The sequence below is a fragment of the Lissotriton vulgaris genome, chromosome 1_1 (assembly GCF_964263255.1).
Source record: "Lissotriton vulgaris chromosome 1_1, aLisVul1.2, whole genome shotgun sequence".
Taxonomy (NCBI): Eukaryota; Metazoa; Chordata; class Amphibia; order Caudata; family Salamandridae; genus Lissotriton; species Lissotriton vulgaris.
In genome coordinates this window covers 1138392088-1138407817 of record NC_141685.1, presented here as the reverse complement: position 1 = coordinate 1138407817, position 15730 = coordinate 1138392088, and the positions used below count along the sequence as shown (strand labels likewise).

Genomic DNA, 15730 nt, shown 5'->3' with positions numbered 1-15730 from the left:
GTGATGATAACTCTGCGATCTGTCTCGCTCCCGCAAAGACTTCGGGCCATGGTTGCGCTCCAGGCAGTAGATACACACGCGGTGCGGATCAGTCACCGACATCAGTCGAGAACAGGAACTGCAGGCCTTGAAACTGGGCATCCCTAGTGCACCAGGGGTCTATGTAAGACTCGAAAAGAAGTAGACAAAAAGTCACTCAAAAATTGACTGGGGGTACCGCACTCAGATTCCGCACTTGCTGCCGCAAGTGGGCCCTGCGGAGCCGAGGCCGGAGCCACCGGCATCGAAGGCCTAGGGCCCCCAGCCAAGTCCGCGGGACCCGAAGGCACACCAGCGGAGTCGGGCTACCCAAAGATGGCATGCATCTCTTCGTAAATTTGACAAAACTGGACAGGAGTCAGTCCCGGGAAGGGTACCGCTCTCCGATTCCGCACTTGCTGGCGCGGAAAAAGAAAGAACTGACGTCAGCTCGCGAAAGCGGCATCTAAGTAACTTCCACTACGTCATCCCGGCGACACCGACAGAGTCAACCGACGTGCAGGGGTACTGCTGACTAAAAACTTTGCGGATCTAGTCTGACGCCTGGGGAATATTCTAAGGTAAGGAATCTATAACTAACTGTTTCTTTCAGATAGCTCAACCATTCAGTTGGAGCAGAGCCATTATAACCTCCACAGGTCAGGGTGGCTCCCTCTTCTCAAATTTGCAGAGACCTGCCACGACACAGTGCCCCCTAAAATACACAACTGGGTTGTGCCACCATCTTCGTTCCAATATTGATCTCACTGCTCATATGGGCAGCTCAGGCTAGCTCCACACTGTTATCCAGATCTTGGGAAGGAGTAGTTTCTTTTCTGTAACTCCAGTTCTGTAGTAGGGGTATCTCTGTTATAGTCATAATCTAGTGAATAGTCCCGCCCATGTGCATGGACCCCGGAGCAATCAAAAATAATCTCTTAAAGTGACAAAAAAATGCAGAACTGCACAGACACTTAAGAGAGAATTTAAAGACATAATGCAGCCTATAACAGGCTACACTGTCCAGTACTTCAGCTAGAAATTCCACCAAAAATCCACAAAACAGCAAAGCCTGTCCAGATTTCCCTTGCCTAGGCAAAAAAACCCTCTGGATGATAGAGAGGAAGACATGGACAGACAAGCCCCATAGGCTGCCATTATGTGGCTCAGAATAGGATACTGTTCCTTTAACCCCATGGCTGCTAAGGCAATTCCCCTCCGGTGCTGGCGATTTTACTTTTACATTGTTTTATGACGAGCTGGGCTCGTCATCAGTGTACGAGGAGGCTACACCATGACGAGCCCAGCTCGTCATCAGCTTGGAAGGGGTTAAGAGAACTTTCCAGAACGTCACAGTATCCCAGAATGCCCTGCAGGTCCCTCTTACTTTCAGTTCTTTTTGAAGGCGTAACACGCCAGACCTGTAGCATTCCTTACATAAACATCTGTCTCCACCGGGGAGGAGGGCGGGCGCTTATGACTATAACAGAGATACCCCTACTACAGAACTGGAGTTACAGAAAAGAAACTACTCCTTCTGTAGTAGGGGATCTCTGTGTATAGTCATAATCTAGTGAATCGAATGGCAAGCCCATCCTCACACCAAAGCGGCGGTGGAGAAAAGAAACCAACACCACTATTGTGCGAACAAATTCCGCAGCGAAGCCTGTCCAACCTGAGCATCCGCCCTGGCATCAGTGTCCAGACAGTAATGCTTAGCAAAGGTATGAACCGACTTCCAAGTGGTGGCCTTGCAGATTTCTGCAATCGGCACATTACGGAGCAAGGCTGTCGTGGCAGCTTTGCCCCTGGTGGAATGAGCCTTAGGCTTACCTCCTAAGGTCTTATTAGCTTTCTGGTAACATAGTTGTATGCAGGACACAATCCACCTAGAGATGGATTGCTTAGAGGTCGCAAGACCCGTCCTGACCGATCCATAATTGATAAACAATTGGTCTGACCTACGAATACCTTTGGTCTTATCCAGATAAAATTTCAACACCCTCCTAACATCCAGGGAATGTAAAGACCTTTCCGCTGGAGATGAAGGATTCTGACAAAACGTAGGCAAAGTTATAGTTTGGTTGACATGAAAGTCAGAAATAACCGTGGGAAGAAATTTAGGGTGAGTACGCATAACAACCTTAGCAGCATGAAACACAGTATAAGGTTCATTACAACACAACGCCTGAATTTCACTCACCCTGCGGGCCGATGTAATGGCCACGAGGAACGCCGCCTTCCAGGACAGGTGCTGCAACGAAGCCTTATGAATGGGTTCAAAAGGCTCCTTCATCAAACTGGACAGCACCACATTCAATTCCCATGAAGGCGAAGGAAGCCCGACAGGAGGGAACACTTTCTTCAAGCCTTCCAAAAAGTCTTTGATCACAGGGATCTGGAAGAAGGAAGTCTGTGAAGGGCTTTTCCTGTAGGCAGTCAAGGCAGCGAGATGAACCTTAACACTATGGCTGCTAAAGCAATTCCCCTCCTGTGCTGGGAATTGCCATTTTGCTGGTGTCATGACGAGCTCAGCTCATCATGAGCACAGCTCCAGGCTACCTCATGACGAGCTGAGCTCGTCATGAGCATGGAAGGGGTTAATGGAATGAACATTAAGGCCAGACCGCGCCAAATGCAGAAGGTAAGGAAGGATGACGTCTTCCTTGCATGTCGTTGGGTCAAAGTTCCTGGACACACACCAGATACAAAACCTCTTCCACTTGTAAGCGTAGGACTTCCGAGTGGAAGGTCTCTTAGACTCCTTCAGTATGTCCATGCAATCTTCGGGCAGATTTAAATGGCCATATTGCACTATCTCAGGAGCCATGCCGCCAAACTCAAGGACGAGAGGTTGGGGTGCAACATCTGCCCCCCGAACTTCGTGAGAAGGTCCGGCCTGCACGGCAACCGTATGTGTGGAAGGAGGGACCGGTGTAGAAGGTCCGTGAACCACCACTGTCTGGGCCATTCCGGGGCAATCAGGATCATCCGTGCCCTGGACCGGGACAGCTTGATGAGCACCGCTGGAATTAGGGGAATGGGCGGAAAAGCGTAAACAAAGCTGTTCGACCAGTTGATCCAGAGTGCATTCCCCAGCGTCCCTTGCTGGTAGTACCTGGAGGCGAAGTCTCGGCATTTGCTGTTTTCGGCGGTGGCGAACAGATCTACGTCTGGAGTCCCCCACCTTTCGAAGACTTCTCCTAGTACGTCGTCGTTTATGACCCATTCGTAGTTTTCCTGAATCAGTCTGCTCAGTGCGTCCGCCTGAGCATTCTGCACACCTGGCAGATGAGTAGCCGTTATCGTCAATCCCCTGGCCAGAAGCCAGCGCCAGATCGTCTGCGCCTCCCGAGACAGGGTGCGCGATCTCAACCCCCCCTGCTTGTTGAGGTAATACATCGTGGTCGTATTGTCCGTCTGTACAAGCAGAGAGTTGGTCCGGAAGGATGGATGAAAGGCCTTCAGTGCTAAGTGAACAGCTCTGAGTTCCAGGAAATTGATGTGATACGTGGACTCTGTCTGAGACCACGTGCCTTGGATCTGTAAGTCTCCCGAATGCGCTCCCCAGCCCTGGAGAGAAGCATCCATCACGATAGTCTGAGTAGGAATGTCCTTGTGGAAGGGAAACCCTCTGAGGAGATTCTCCGCTGAACACCACCACTTCAGAGACTGAAGAGCATGCAGAGACAGTCTTATCCTGTCGTCCCAAGATCCTCTCCTCTGGTCCCATTGGTCCTCCAAGCACTCCTGCAGAGGTCTCGTGTAGTCGTGCATGAGGAGTGAGGAAGATACAAGAGGCCATCGACCCCAGTAGAGAAGACACCGTCCTCATTGTTGTAGATGGAGCGGTCATAAGAGCCTGAGCCTTCCGAAGGATCGATCGTCGTCGCTCCTCCGAAGGAGACACGCTTGCTGACAGCGTATGGATGGTGGCTCCCAAGTATTGAATGCATTGGACCGGGATCGGGACAGACTTGGACATGTTGATGTGCAACCCCAACTTGTTCAAGAGAACGCACGTCTTCTGGAAGTCTGCTTGAGCTTCCGAGAAGGAGGAGGCCTTGATCAACCAATCGTCCAGGTACGGGTAGACAAACACCTTGTTCTTCCTGAGGTGTGCTGCTACCACTGCCATGCACTTCGAGAATGTCCTGGGCGCAGATTTAAGCCCGAAAGGCAGCACTGTGTATTGGTAATGGTTGGTGCCGACTTGAAATCGCAGAAACTTCCTGTGTTTGTACGCGATGGGCACGTGGAAGTACGCATCCTGTAGGTCTATGGCACAAAGCCAGTCCCCCTGTTGCAACTGAGGATAAATCTGATGCAACGACAGCATGCAAAACTTTTCTCTGCGAATCCACTTGTTTGCCTGCCGCAAGTCCAGAATGGGCCTGAACTCGTTCTTGTCCTTCTTGCGAACCAGAAAGAACCGGGAGTACAGACCTCTTCCTCTTTGAGACAGAGGTACGTCTTCTATCGCCCTTTTCCTTAACAGGATATCGGCCTCTGCCTGGAGCTCGCGAAGTTGATACTGCGAGCTGACCGGAGGGAGCGCTGGAGGAGGGCTGAGTAATCGAAGACTGTATCCATTGCAAACAATATTCAGCACCCACTTGTCCTGAGTAATTTTTCTCCACTCTGCCAGAAAAAATTGAACGCTTCCCCCCACCGGAGCGGGTAACGGAGGACGGGGAAGTAACCGCTCGGGGTCGAGACCCGGCCGGGCCCTTGTTCGCGGTAGAGGACTGTTGTCCCCCTCTACCCTTCTGACGTTTCTGGAAGGGTCACCGGAACTGCTGCTGTTGTTGCTGCTGCTGTCCCGAAGACTGCCCCCGTCCTCTTCCCTGTGCGCCATAGCGCCTCTGGAAAGGCCTGAAGGATTTCTTCTCTTTGGGCTTCTCCAAGCCCACAGCCGTTAGGGTCTCTGCCTCCGCCTTCATGCGGGCCATCTCATCGTCTGCGTGTTTACCGAAAAGGGTCTCTCCGGAAAAGGGCAGATTGGCCACCCGCTGCTGGGCCTCCGGCTTGAGTGACGTGAGCCGAAGCCAGGCGTGCCGCCGCTGGTTGATTCCATGGCAGTAACCATGTGCGGCCAACAGGGAGGTGTCCGCCGCTGCACTGATCACCTGGTTTGAAACCAGCATCCCTTCCTTGAGGATCTCCTGGAAGTCCTCCCTCTTGTCTCTCGGAAGCAGTTCCACGAACTGTTGAAGGGAGTCCCACAGCGCCCGGTCGTTAACGGCCTTCGGGAGCTGTATCGCTGGCAGCCTTCATGGCTGCCGAAGCGGTCCCACACGGTTTCCTTCCTGCTGAGTCGATCCACCGACTCTCCTTATCTGTTGGCACAGTGGATGACGGGGAGGTAGAGTGTAATTTTCTGGCCGCCGTCACAATCACCGAATCCGGTACCGGATCCATTCTCAGGAATGCAGGGTCTGAATCCGGGGCCCTATACTTCTTCAGAAGCCGGGACGGCGCGGCCTTCACCACCGCAGCGTGAGGAACAGCTCCTCCGCAGGTTCCTTCAGTCCAGGCACCAGAGGCAGAAGAGGGCGAGACAAGTGCTTCTTGTGAAGCGTCTCAAATATCACGGACGTCGTAGGTGTTGGAGCCGCCACTGTGATACCTAACTTCGCAGCCCCCCTCAGGAGAACATCCTGGAACGTGGCAATGTCGTCCACTGGAGAGATCCTGGTCTCTGGAGAGTCCGATAAGGTTGGCGAGTAGGAAGTATGGGTCCTGTAGGAGTCCGTGCGTGACCTGGACCCCCTCCTCCAATGGCGACGCCTTGATCTGGTGGAGGGTCTATGGCGACTCCTTGATCTTCCTCTCCGCCCGGAGCGTGAACGGGACCTCCTCGGCTGAAGACGGTCAACCGGGTCCACAGGTACAGGTGATTTAGGTTTTGACGGAGCCTTAGGTTTAGGCGTACCCTTCGGAGGCGTCGGAAACTTAGGCAAAGAAGTCGACCTCGGAGGAACCGGAGGTGGCACCTCAGGGTAAACCAGATCCAGGTTGCGGTGGAGGCAACGGAGGTGGCGTAGGTGTCCTCGGACGGGGACTCCTCGGTAACGGAGGAGGGGGAGTCATCTTCCCCGACGGGGTATATACCTCGGAATACACCGAGCGGGGTGAACCCCCTTCCTTTCCAGCCTGGGACGTAGGCGAACCTCCCACGGCGTCAGGTCTGTCTCCACCTCTTTTCGGCGTCGAAGAACGGCGACCATAGGGCGAGCGTCGGTCCCTGGACGCCGAGCGTCTCTTCCTCGGCGTCGAATGCCTTCGGCGCCTCGACGGCGACCTTCCATGCCTCGACGGAGACCTTTTGTGCCTCGACGTCGAACCTCGGTGCCTCGACGTCGAACCTCGGTGCCTCGACGTCGAACCTCGGTGCCTCGACGTCGAACCTCCGGTGCCTCGACGTCGAACCTCCGGTGCCTCGACGTCGAACCTCCGGTGCCTCGACGTCGAACCTCCGGTGCCTCGACGGCGACTTCCGGTGCCTCGACGGCGATCTGGCCTTCGACGGTGACCTCTAAGGCGAGAAACTCACCGACGACGCCCGCCTCCTCTTCGCCGACGGCGAACGGCGGTATCGCCTCGATGGCGAGCGCCGACGCCGGGCTCGTCGACGACGCCGAAGATGACGACGATGACAGACACCGGAGACTTCGAAGGTCTGGTAACATCCCTCAACGCCACAACTCGACGTCGTTTCGTTCAGACGATGGGGAACAGACCGCAGTCATTCCTCTCGACACCGTATTGGGCGCAACGGACCCCGGTGGAGAATGGTGACGTTTGCTGGTCTTCCTGCCCCTGGGGAGCCCCCCAGGGGCCTCAGCATGGGCAGAAGAAGCCCCTCCAGACCCACCTTGAGCCTTCAGTCTCCTTTCCTCGAGACCGAAGTCTGATCTTCCTTTCCCTCAGGGTCCTTCCAGAGAAGCCTTGGCAGATAGCACACTCCTCTGGAACATGAGAAACTGGAAGGCAGAGGATACACACCTCATGGTGGTCCGACCTGGCCTTTTTCTGGAGTACTCTGGGCATTTGCCGAATAAGGCAGGCATCTTCGACAAAAACAGAGTGAGAAAACCAAGAAGAAAGGCCCCACAGCACAATAAAGTACTTTAACTTTGAAAATCAGTGGAAAAACACCAAATAAGTCCCAAAAAGGGAGAGCTCAATGCTCCAGGGTCCTGCTAGCAGGAGCCGGAAAAAAGAACTGAAAGTAAGAGGGACCTGCAGGGCATTCTGGGATACTGTGAAGTTCTGGAAAGTTCTCTTAAAGGCACAGTATCCTATTCTGAGCCACATAATGGCAGCCTGTGGGGCTTGTCTGTCCATGTCTTCCTCTCTATCATCCAGAGGGGTTTTTTGCCTAGGCAAGGGAAATCTGGACAGGCTTTGCTGTTTTGTGGATTTTTGGTGGAATTTCTAGCTGAAGTACTGGACAGTGTAGCCTGTTATAGGCTGCATTATATGTCTTTAAATTCTCTCTTAAGTGTCTGTGCAGTTCTGCATGTTTTCAACACTTTAAGAGATTATTTTTGATTGCTCCGGGGTCCACGCACATGGGGGGGGAATATTCACTAGATTATGACTATACACAGAGATCCCCTACTACAGAACCCCATAACAAACACCACAATGCCCTTTTTTTGCTGACCAGGTCCCTGGCCTCCATAGATCCACTCCCACTGTGGTGGATTTATGTCTGAGCCACAAGGGCAGAAGCAGATGTGGAGCAGAATTGCAGCCCTTCGATGAGAGCATAGGCTTCTACCCAACAGCAGGCATTCCAACTTCTTACTGCCTTCATCAATCCTGGTAGGATGTCGTAAGCACGGGCTGGACCAGTCTCGCACTGTCTTCCCAGGTTTCACTCTGCTTCCACAGACCCACCCGTTGCTGCATCTTTTTGCAGTCATCTAGTCTCGGACCCCTACTTCACCTGAGGGATACAGGTATCTTGAAAGGGCATGAGGCCCAAGGAGCAAGCCCTTCCCTGATCTCTTGTGGGCAAATTTTCTGAGTCAGGGTAGAGTAGATTGGCCCCACTCAGTGGTCTGGCCACCGCAAGGTCCCCATCCCCTAATTCCTGACTTGACATTCTCAACCCTGCTTCACAGATGAGTGCATATGGATATGGTCTGGTGATGCACCCATTTGCCAAAGATTAGAGGCTACCTTTGAGTAGGATGATGGATTAACTTGCGCATGGTCAGAGACCGCTCAAGAAACATCTGCTCTCTTGGATGAAATGTTTGGTCTTATTTTCATGTTTATATTGCATAAGCCCCAGATGGTGACAGGGTATCAGGAAATATTCTAAATACATCCTTTTGTCTCTCTTTGGCAGTTCCTCTACTGCCCCTCCCCCCCTTTTTTTAAAGATACTACTGCAGATTCCAAGTCTCTGGCCTGCCTGTGGGTCGCCTGAACAGCAGCAGAGGCCACAATGATTGGGCGAAGCATGGCCTTAAAGGTCTAAGCATTAGGAAATTAAGCCACCTGTTTCTAATCTGATAGAGAAAAAAAGCAAACCTATGCTATCTTCATCCATGTTATAACTAAAAAGCAAAGGATAGATCATTTGGTATAGATACAGAAGTGCCTAACTCCCATGTCAAAATGACTGTTCTCCGAAGTACCAATACAAAGCAAGTTAACTGCTCTGAAACACCCCTATAATGTGCTCTTTCCACCAAGCCCAGTGCGCATCTCCCAATTGCTGCCGGTTTAATTTTAAAATGACTTTAGAGAACAATGATCCCATAAATAAAAGACTTGAGAGAACACAGAATAAGATTTTAAAATGTGATTATCAGGCACAAGTGAAGCTTGCATGAGGATATATGATACTGTAATATATATATGTTTTGGACTGTAAATGTATCACTCATTTTTGAAGATTGCAGTAAATCTTTGTACTGCTATGCAACGTTTGTTGCTAACTAAAGTGAAACTGCTAGAGTTCAAGTATGTAGTAAAGGCTGTTTATCGTGTGTATGTAAAGGACAGACTTTGATGTCCCTCTCTTTTCAGCTTCCAGACATGTTGCAGCGGGATCCTCCTGGAAGGAGACAGACGCAGACCTTCTTTTTGCGCAATGCTGGGTTCCTGCTGGGGACAGCCTTGATGCTCTGCATTGCCCTTTTTGAAGATGAACTACAGTTCCTTATTGTGGATTTATGAGCCTTCCGTTCATCGTTCGTCTCAATTTACTCAACTCAAAAGAACTATTGCTGCCCTCGAAACATCTCCAGTAAAAGAGATCAGATATACTACTTGGATGCCTCGTTACCAGAAACTGCCTTGGACATTATAGAAATATGTAACATAACAGACCAGGCAACGATTCTCCTGCGAAACTCATGGACAACCCTTTAAATATATTCTGTAGTGGTGTCACAAGGAAGGCCAGTATTTCCAGATCTAAGATAAAACGGATGAACAAATGCAAAACGTAAAATGAGGTTTATAAGAGACATCTGTCAAAGAGCTTCCACAGAGGGTTCTCAAAAACAAACTTTGACCCATCATGCCACAGTAGGACAATGTAAGCAAGTCATAGGAACACAGTCAACCATTCCCCTTCCTAACCGCAGGTTATGCATGATAAAATGTGGTGCCTCTAACCATCTTACCAATAAAGTCTGTGATTTTTAAGCTACGAATTGGCCTATTTTGTTGCAGTAGGGTGAGGTCTGATTGACAAAGCCATGAAGGGAAATCTAGAGCTGAATGACTTATCTTCCTTTTCATAAGTGCACAACAGCTTTCATTTTGTAAAAAAAAAAGCTGAACCATTTTTTGATGAAGTGCAAGAACTGATTTTTATTTTTCTAAAAACAAATTAACTTGAAAGAAGTTAAAGTACGAACGAGCTTAATCCTTGGATACTGGCGTTTGGTTTACTTTTTATGCATTTGCCAACTTTTGGAGTGTCTCATATTTAGGCTTCATACACTAACCAAGATTTCAAAAAGGTTGTAAAAACAAAAAACATTGTATATGTATTGACGTGATGCACGATATAAATCAACTGCATATACAGAATGACGAATGTGGCAAAATAAGACAAGACAAGAATTAGAAGCAATAGCATTTTAATAAACAGAATTGAGTCAAAGCCACAATATGACTAACAGGACTTGGTCGCAGAATACATCTTATAAAATAGATCTCAAGTTTTGAATTACATACTTTTATGTGTATTCACTCTTCCTCTCCCCCACCCTTTTTTTATTTTTCAAAGTAACAGTTTGAGACAAGTAATTTTTAACATAGTGATTCATGGGAAAGGCTGGGGCAGCCTTTTGGTTTCTGGCTGCATCAACACTGGGTGGAGGGTAAGAAGTGTTTTCATCATCAGGGAGCGGTAATTAATGATTTTCTGTGCAATCCTGTCACTAAACTGTGCTTTATTTAATAACCTTTTAGATCCAATTCAAATTCTCCACTAGCAGGAATTCTTAGCAGTAGGTCTGGTTTGCAACCTCGCCTGTCCTTTGTGAATCCCACCAATGACATCCTGCTGCCTCCTGGAATTTGTTTTGGTGAGGGGGTGGGGGAGGTAGGTCTCAGAACTTTAAATCTCAAAAACTGTTCAGACCCAGCTCCATTGTCCCTTTTTGTTTGTTCAAATAATGGAATGCATTACAGCTTGCATGACTCAACTAAAGAGTAAAAGGTTTGAGGAAGGCGAGCAACTAGGTTTGTGCCCTAAGTGGAGACCCGTCTCTTTGAGAACTCAACTCATTTCTTCATACTGAAGGCTAACTCCTTTGAGAACCAACACAGGGAATTCGCCCCTGAAGCCTTTTAAATGTGGAGCCTAAATCATCAGCAAAGAAATCTCCCTAGAAATTGACCTCAAACTTATGACTTAGAAGAAAAAATCATTGAGGACCTACTCAGGTCTTGTGACTATGGAATTTAAATCCTGGAGGCCACTATCTTGAATTTACACTTCACTAGTCTTCTGACTGTGGGAGCTAAATCTCTATTGGTGAACCATTGCTTCTAACTCGCCTCCTAAGTTAAAATATAGGAGGATCAATCATAGATGGAGCACCAACTTCTTGGAAATTCAGGTCTTCAAACTGATGAAGATAAATCCTTTGAAGACCATCCCACGTCTTATGACCAGAAGGGATAATTCACTGGAAAGAGCAATCTGTATGAGAAGTCACCTTTCAAGTCTTCAGACAATTCAGGATAATTTCCATGAAGCTCCTCCCAGAGCTCATGACCACAAGGATTAGATTCCTATTGGAAAACAATCTCAATGGGAGATCACCTCACAATTATATTCATCACTTAAGTAACATCTTGAGGCTCTTCATGTGTCCAATTAGAGAGCAAATCCTGTTAAGAGGACAATCTCCTTGGGGTTTCAACTCTCAAGCCAGCAGAGAATACATTTTCTCATTACCATGGAATCCAAACCCTTGGAGGCCCATCCTCTTGATATTTGACCTTTCATAGTATCCCTAGCCTTGGAGTCTGAATTCTTGAGTAGGATATATTCCTTTCAGCATTCCAATCCCCTCTCACACAACCATAGAGGCTAGGACCTGTGGTTGGAAAAACTCTACTGAGGGAATACGATCTACAGGGAAGAAGGCAACGTTCAACTGGTACATCCCTACACCCCACACTTAACATTCTACCCATCAACCATCAGAGCCCTAGTAGGAATCCTTCATGTTGATCTATGGCTAGGCAATATTCAGTTTAGTACTGATTCTCATGCCTTGAGGGTCTGAACGGTCATAAAACATGTAAAAAACCGTTTTATATTTTGCAATTATTCTCTTTAAAAAATAAAATAATTATAAAACAGAATCATGTGATCGATCTAACAACGATTCAATTTCCCCAGCCCACCCTGACACCCATCCCCTATTCAAGTGCCAATGTGGCTTGTTTGGCCTGTTTTCCAGGCAGTAATGTCAAAATCACAATTACTTTAGTAAACCAACGAAATGACTTCAAGGGAGGGGCACACACATAGACCTCTGTGTACCATGTAGTCCTGTGTCTGAAAGGATAAGACCTAAAGAAACTGCTGTAAGGGAGGACATGGAGATAACAATTAATGTGAGCTAATAGCTCTGTAACTAGTTACTTTCTCTTTTGTCCTTTAATTTGCTGAGAGGAGAAGTTAAAAGTAAACAGGAGTTGAAAATGCCCTGAAGTTTGGCACATAGATTTTAGGCCTCTTGCTGCTCAAATCAAATGTTTTCACATTTTAAAAAGATAACTTTATTGGATTGAGGGGAACGCTTCACAAATATCCTGCAAACACTTGCTGCTAAACCCATTAACAGCCCACCAGACAGTAAAAAAAAATAAAAAAATCAATTGACTATATTTGTTGTACAGTCTGGGTGCACAGGGGGCCACACTTGCATATGTCGGTCTTATACATAACTGAGCAAACCCTGAGAATTTAAAATATATAAATCTGTACTACTTAGATACGTGTTATGATGCCAGACATGAGGAAATTGGCAGTTAAACAATATCCCTAACCAGGCCCTATTTCCACCAATCTAGTAAAATGTCACATCAGTCTCATACAACACTCCTATCTCGAATAATTGGGTCAGGAGGATAGCTGGACAAATATTATGTTTTAGAAATCCAAAGGAATACTGCAAAAATAAAGCGTTCTATTACACTACTGTCTCACTATTAATTGGAAATATGGATGTTAAGTGCTGTGGATTATAATTAGGAATGTGCAAAGGAGGACATTTATAGGCCACATGCGGTATTATTCCAGAAACTTAAATTCAGATCAGGCTCCAGGGGTTACTATTTGGGGGACTGCACATAGACAATCCAAAATAAGTCAAATTTTAAAGTGACTGAAATTAATGGAAAACTAAGCTCACACAAAAGCCCTGTGCTCGGAGAAAACTACCAGGTGAGTAGATTGCACTTCGTAGTCCAATACTTAGAGGAGTCCCCTCCAGAAGTCATTTTCTGGGTTTACCATCTTATTGATACATGCGTACATTTGGAGTGCACAGAAGGGCATCGGTGTGCAAATGAAGTCGACTGGGCCATGACAGAACTTGCCATGGTGCTAAGTTCCCCACCCCCATCAGCAAGGCCTAAGTCCACAGGAGCAGGGCTTAGAAGAAAGGGCACACGCCTATCTAAGCCCCGCATCGAGGAGGTAGGTGATGCTGCAAAAACAAGCCAGAGGCTCTTCCAGCGTGCAAAACTCCTTAAAATGTTTTATTCTTTATACATATATATTGATTTTGCTACAATTACAATTTAGTTCCCAAAAGGATTCAATCTGGTGGTTCTGTGTGAGAAGATATAATTATTGCAAGAGGTAGAGGTGTAAACATTGCAGTGCAGAAAGAAGAAACTCACATTCACAAAAAGCAGACATTAAATACTAAATCAGAGAAAAATAAAATAAATTTGTAACAATGTTCTTCAATCACCACAGAGACTTGAAAATACATCTCAGCTCTGGGGGAGGAGGCCTGTTAAAAACAGTGATTGCTGCTCAAGGCAATGCTACAACAAAATACCTGAAAGTTTATATGCAAAGCTTCAGAACATTGCCTGCAACTGGCACAGAACATTAACACTCTCTGGGCAAGGTGAACAGAGCATCCAACAAGGGGTCGGCAGGCACGGAAGCAACCCCTAGTACAGTTTCTTCAACAGTGGTGGGCCGGAAGTCATAGAAGACCACAGTCCCCTAACACACAAAGAACACAAGACCAACACATGCTTTTTCGACTTAGTGGCAAAAAGCAGCCTCCCTTTGTGAATGGGAAGAGCATCTGCACCAGAGGCACGCATGTGCTGCTATTTCACACCACCACTCAATCCTATGCAACGAAATTTACAATGCCAATGCTTCACTTAGAAGCCCAAGTTAAATTTAAATCTCTATACCAGGCAGAATGTTCTCATTTGTGTTTGCTGTAATAACCCCTACTTAGGGTCTACTTTCTGCTGCATCAGTAAAACTATAAATTCTCCACTTGGTGCCAGACAGCAAAATATATTTTCCATAGGCACAAAATGGAACGGTCATTCCCCCATCAGTTGCCCTGCCACCAATCAAAGCTAAGCTGGTCCAGGTTTTTCAACGAGATTAAAAAAATGAGTGCATCATATGCACCCTGAAATCATGCCATTTAACTTTAAGTCAAGCTTGACAGAGGTGCCTGTAAATTGACATGGATCAAAAGCCAAGACCATTTGCTAGCAGGTTTGGTAAATGGCCAGTCAATTGAATTATTATAGTAACTGAACAATCACCAGCCACAAAAGTACAATGGAAGCAGCTAGGCTTATTGGAGAAGGGACACAACTTTCCTTTCAACAAGTGGTGAGTTTATCACCAAAGAGAACCGGTTCTCCTGGTGACTCTCACTTAGAGAGATGGCAAATGTTCTATGCCCAGTTACGAATGCTTCACTCCTGTGCACCTCCTTCAGAATTCGCCCACCACAATACTTGGAGTGAGCGTCTTTCCAGGACATACCTCTACACGAACACATGCCAAGGATGCAAAAGGCAATCTAACCAGGCCTTTACATTTTTTTGCAGCAGTGCATGAATTAGTCTAACAATGGACTGGCAGCAGGGAGGGGAGAACGCTAGAAGGTTCATGTTAAGTGCATTGTGAGAACAATTTAACAACAGATATGGTTTGTAGCAAATTGCGCTATCATGAGGTAACTGGAGAAATGTAGGTACACAGAAGGTGCAGTGTGTCCTTCCACTAACCATTGTGCTCACGTATTAATTAATTCTCAAATACTAAATCTAATTCTAAAACACACTCATGCATACTACACTTGTCTCTGTAGAAAGTAGATAACATGTATCACCAGCATATTAACGGTTTGTTCTTCACCCAGGCAAATAGCCACACTTCTCTAACTGGTGCTCAACAAGTACCTAAGCAGCCATGGTCAATGTACCACATCATTATTCTATGCAAGAGTTCACCTCTCACTGAAAAAGTGCCCTCAAGGACTTCCATTGATGAGGATCAAAACTACGTGGGAAGTGATGGGAATACTCTTGCCTTGACACTTGTAGAAAACTCTAACCGGGCACCACTGCTCTGCGTGAAGCAGCACCCAAACACTTCCATGACTGGGGCAAGACAAGTGATGGAGACAGGCACACTTCTGGTCTGAGAAGGCAGTGGAGATGTCAGTCAGTGACATTAATCTTGGCATTGTAGTGCAATTGCAGGTACAAAAATGTATTTTGGAAGAGGTAAGGCCTATCACGGACTCATTACTGAAACATATATGTATTTATAGTATTACAATCACTGCTGCACATCTGCTATTGACGTAATAGCTCTCTCCCTTTTGATTATCGCTGACCTCGGATATGTATCTATCACACAAACCCTCATTCTGAATGAGCCACGAAGGCCAATTACAGGTGGAAATTGTGAATTACATGATTCAGCTACAAAACTTTTACTTTGGAAGCGAGAGAGTCTGTTTACAGATGGACATCGCTAACTCGGGAAACACTTGGATCACAAAATACCTCCAGTCAGGAAATAGAGGAATTCAATCACTAATGCATTTCGTCGGTCAAGAAAAGGCTTTCATTGCTTCTGCAGCGATTGAGTCATCAGTAGTGGATCTTGGGCAAGACTGAATCACTTGAATGGGCCAAGGCCTGCCACTCG

At 47.2% G+C, this 15730-nt stretch overlaps 1 protein-coding gene across 13 annotated transcripts in view; it reads left to right on the top strand.

Annotated features, from left to right (window-relative positions):
- The window catches only part of SLC39A5 (solute carrier family 39 member 5), a 275804-nt gene extending 266111 nt beyond the window's left edge, over positions 1–9693 (top strand). For all 13 annotated transcript variants that reach the window (XM_086963831.1, XM_086963849.1, XM_086963836.1 and 10 more), the window contains exon 11: positions 9070–9693. In XM_086963831.1, coding sequence (XP_086819957.1) covers positions 9070–9219 — 150 coding nt within the window. In that variant the 3' untranslated portion in view covers positions 9220–9693. The remainder of the gene's footprint in view (positions 1–9069) is intronic.
- Positions 9694–15730: the final 6037 nt, after the last annotated feature.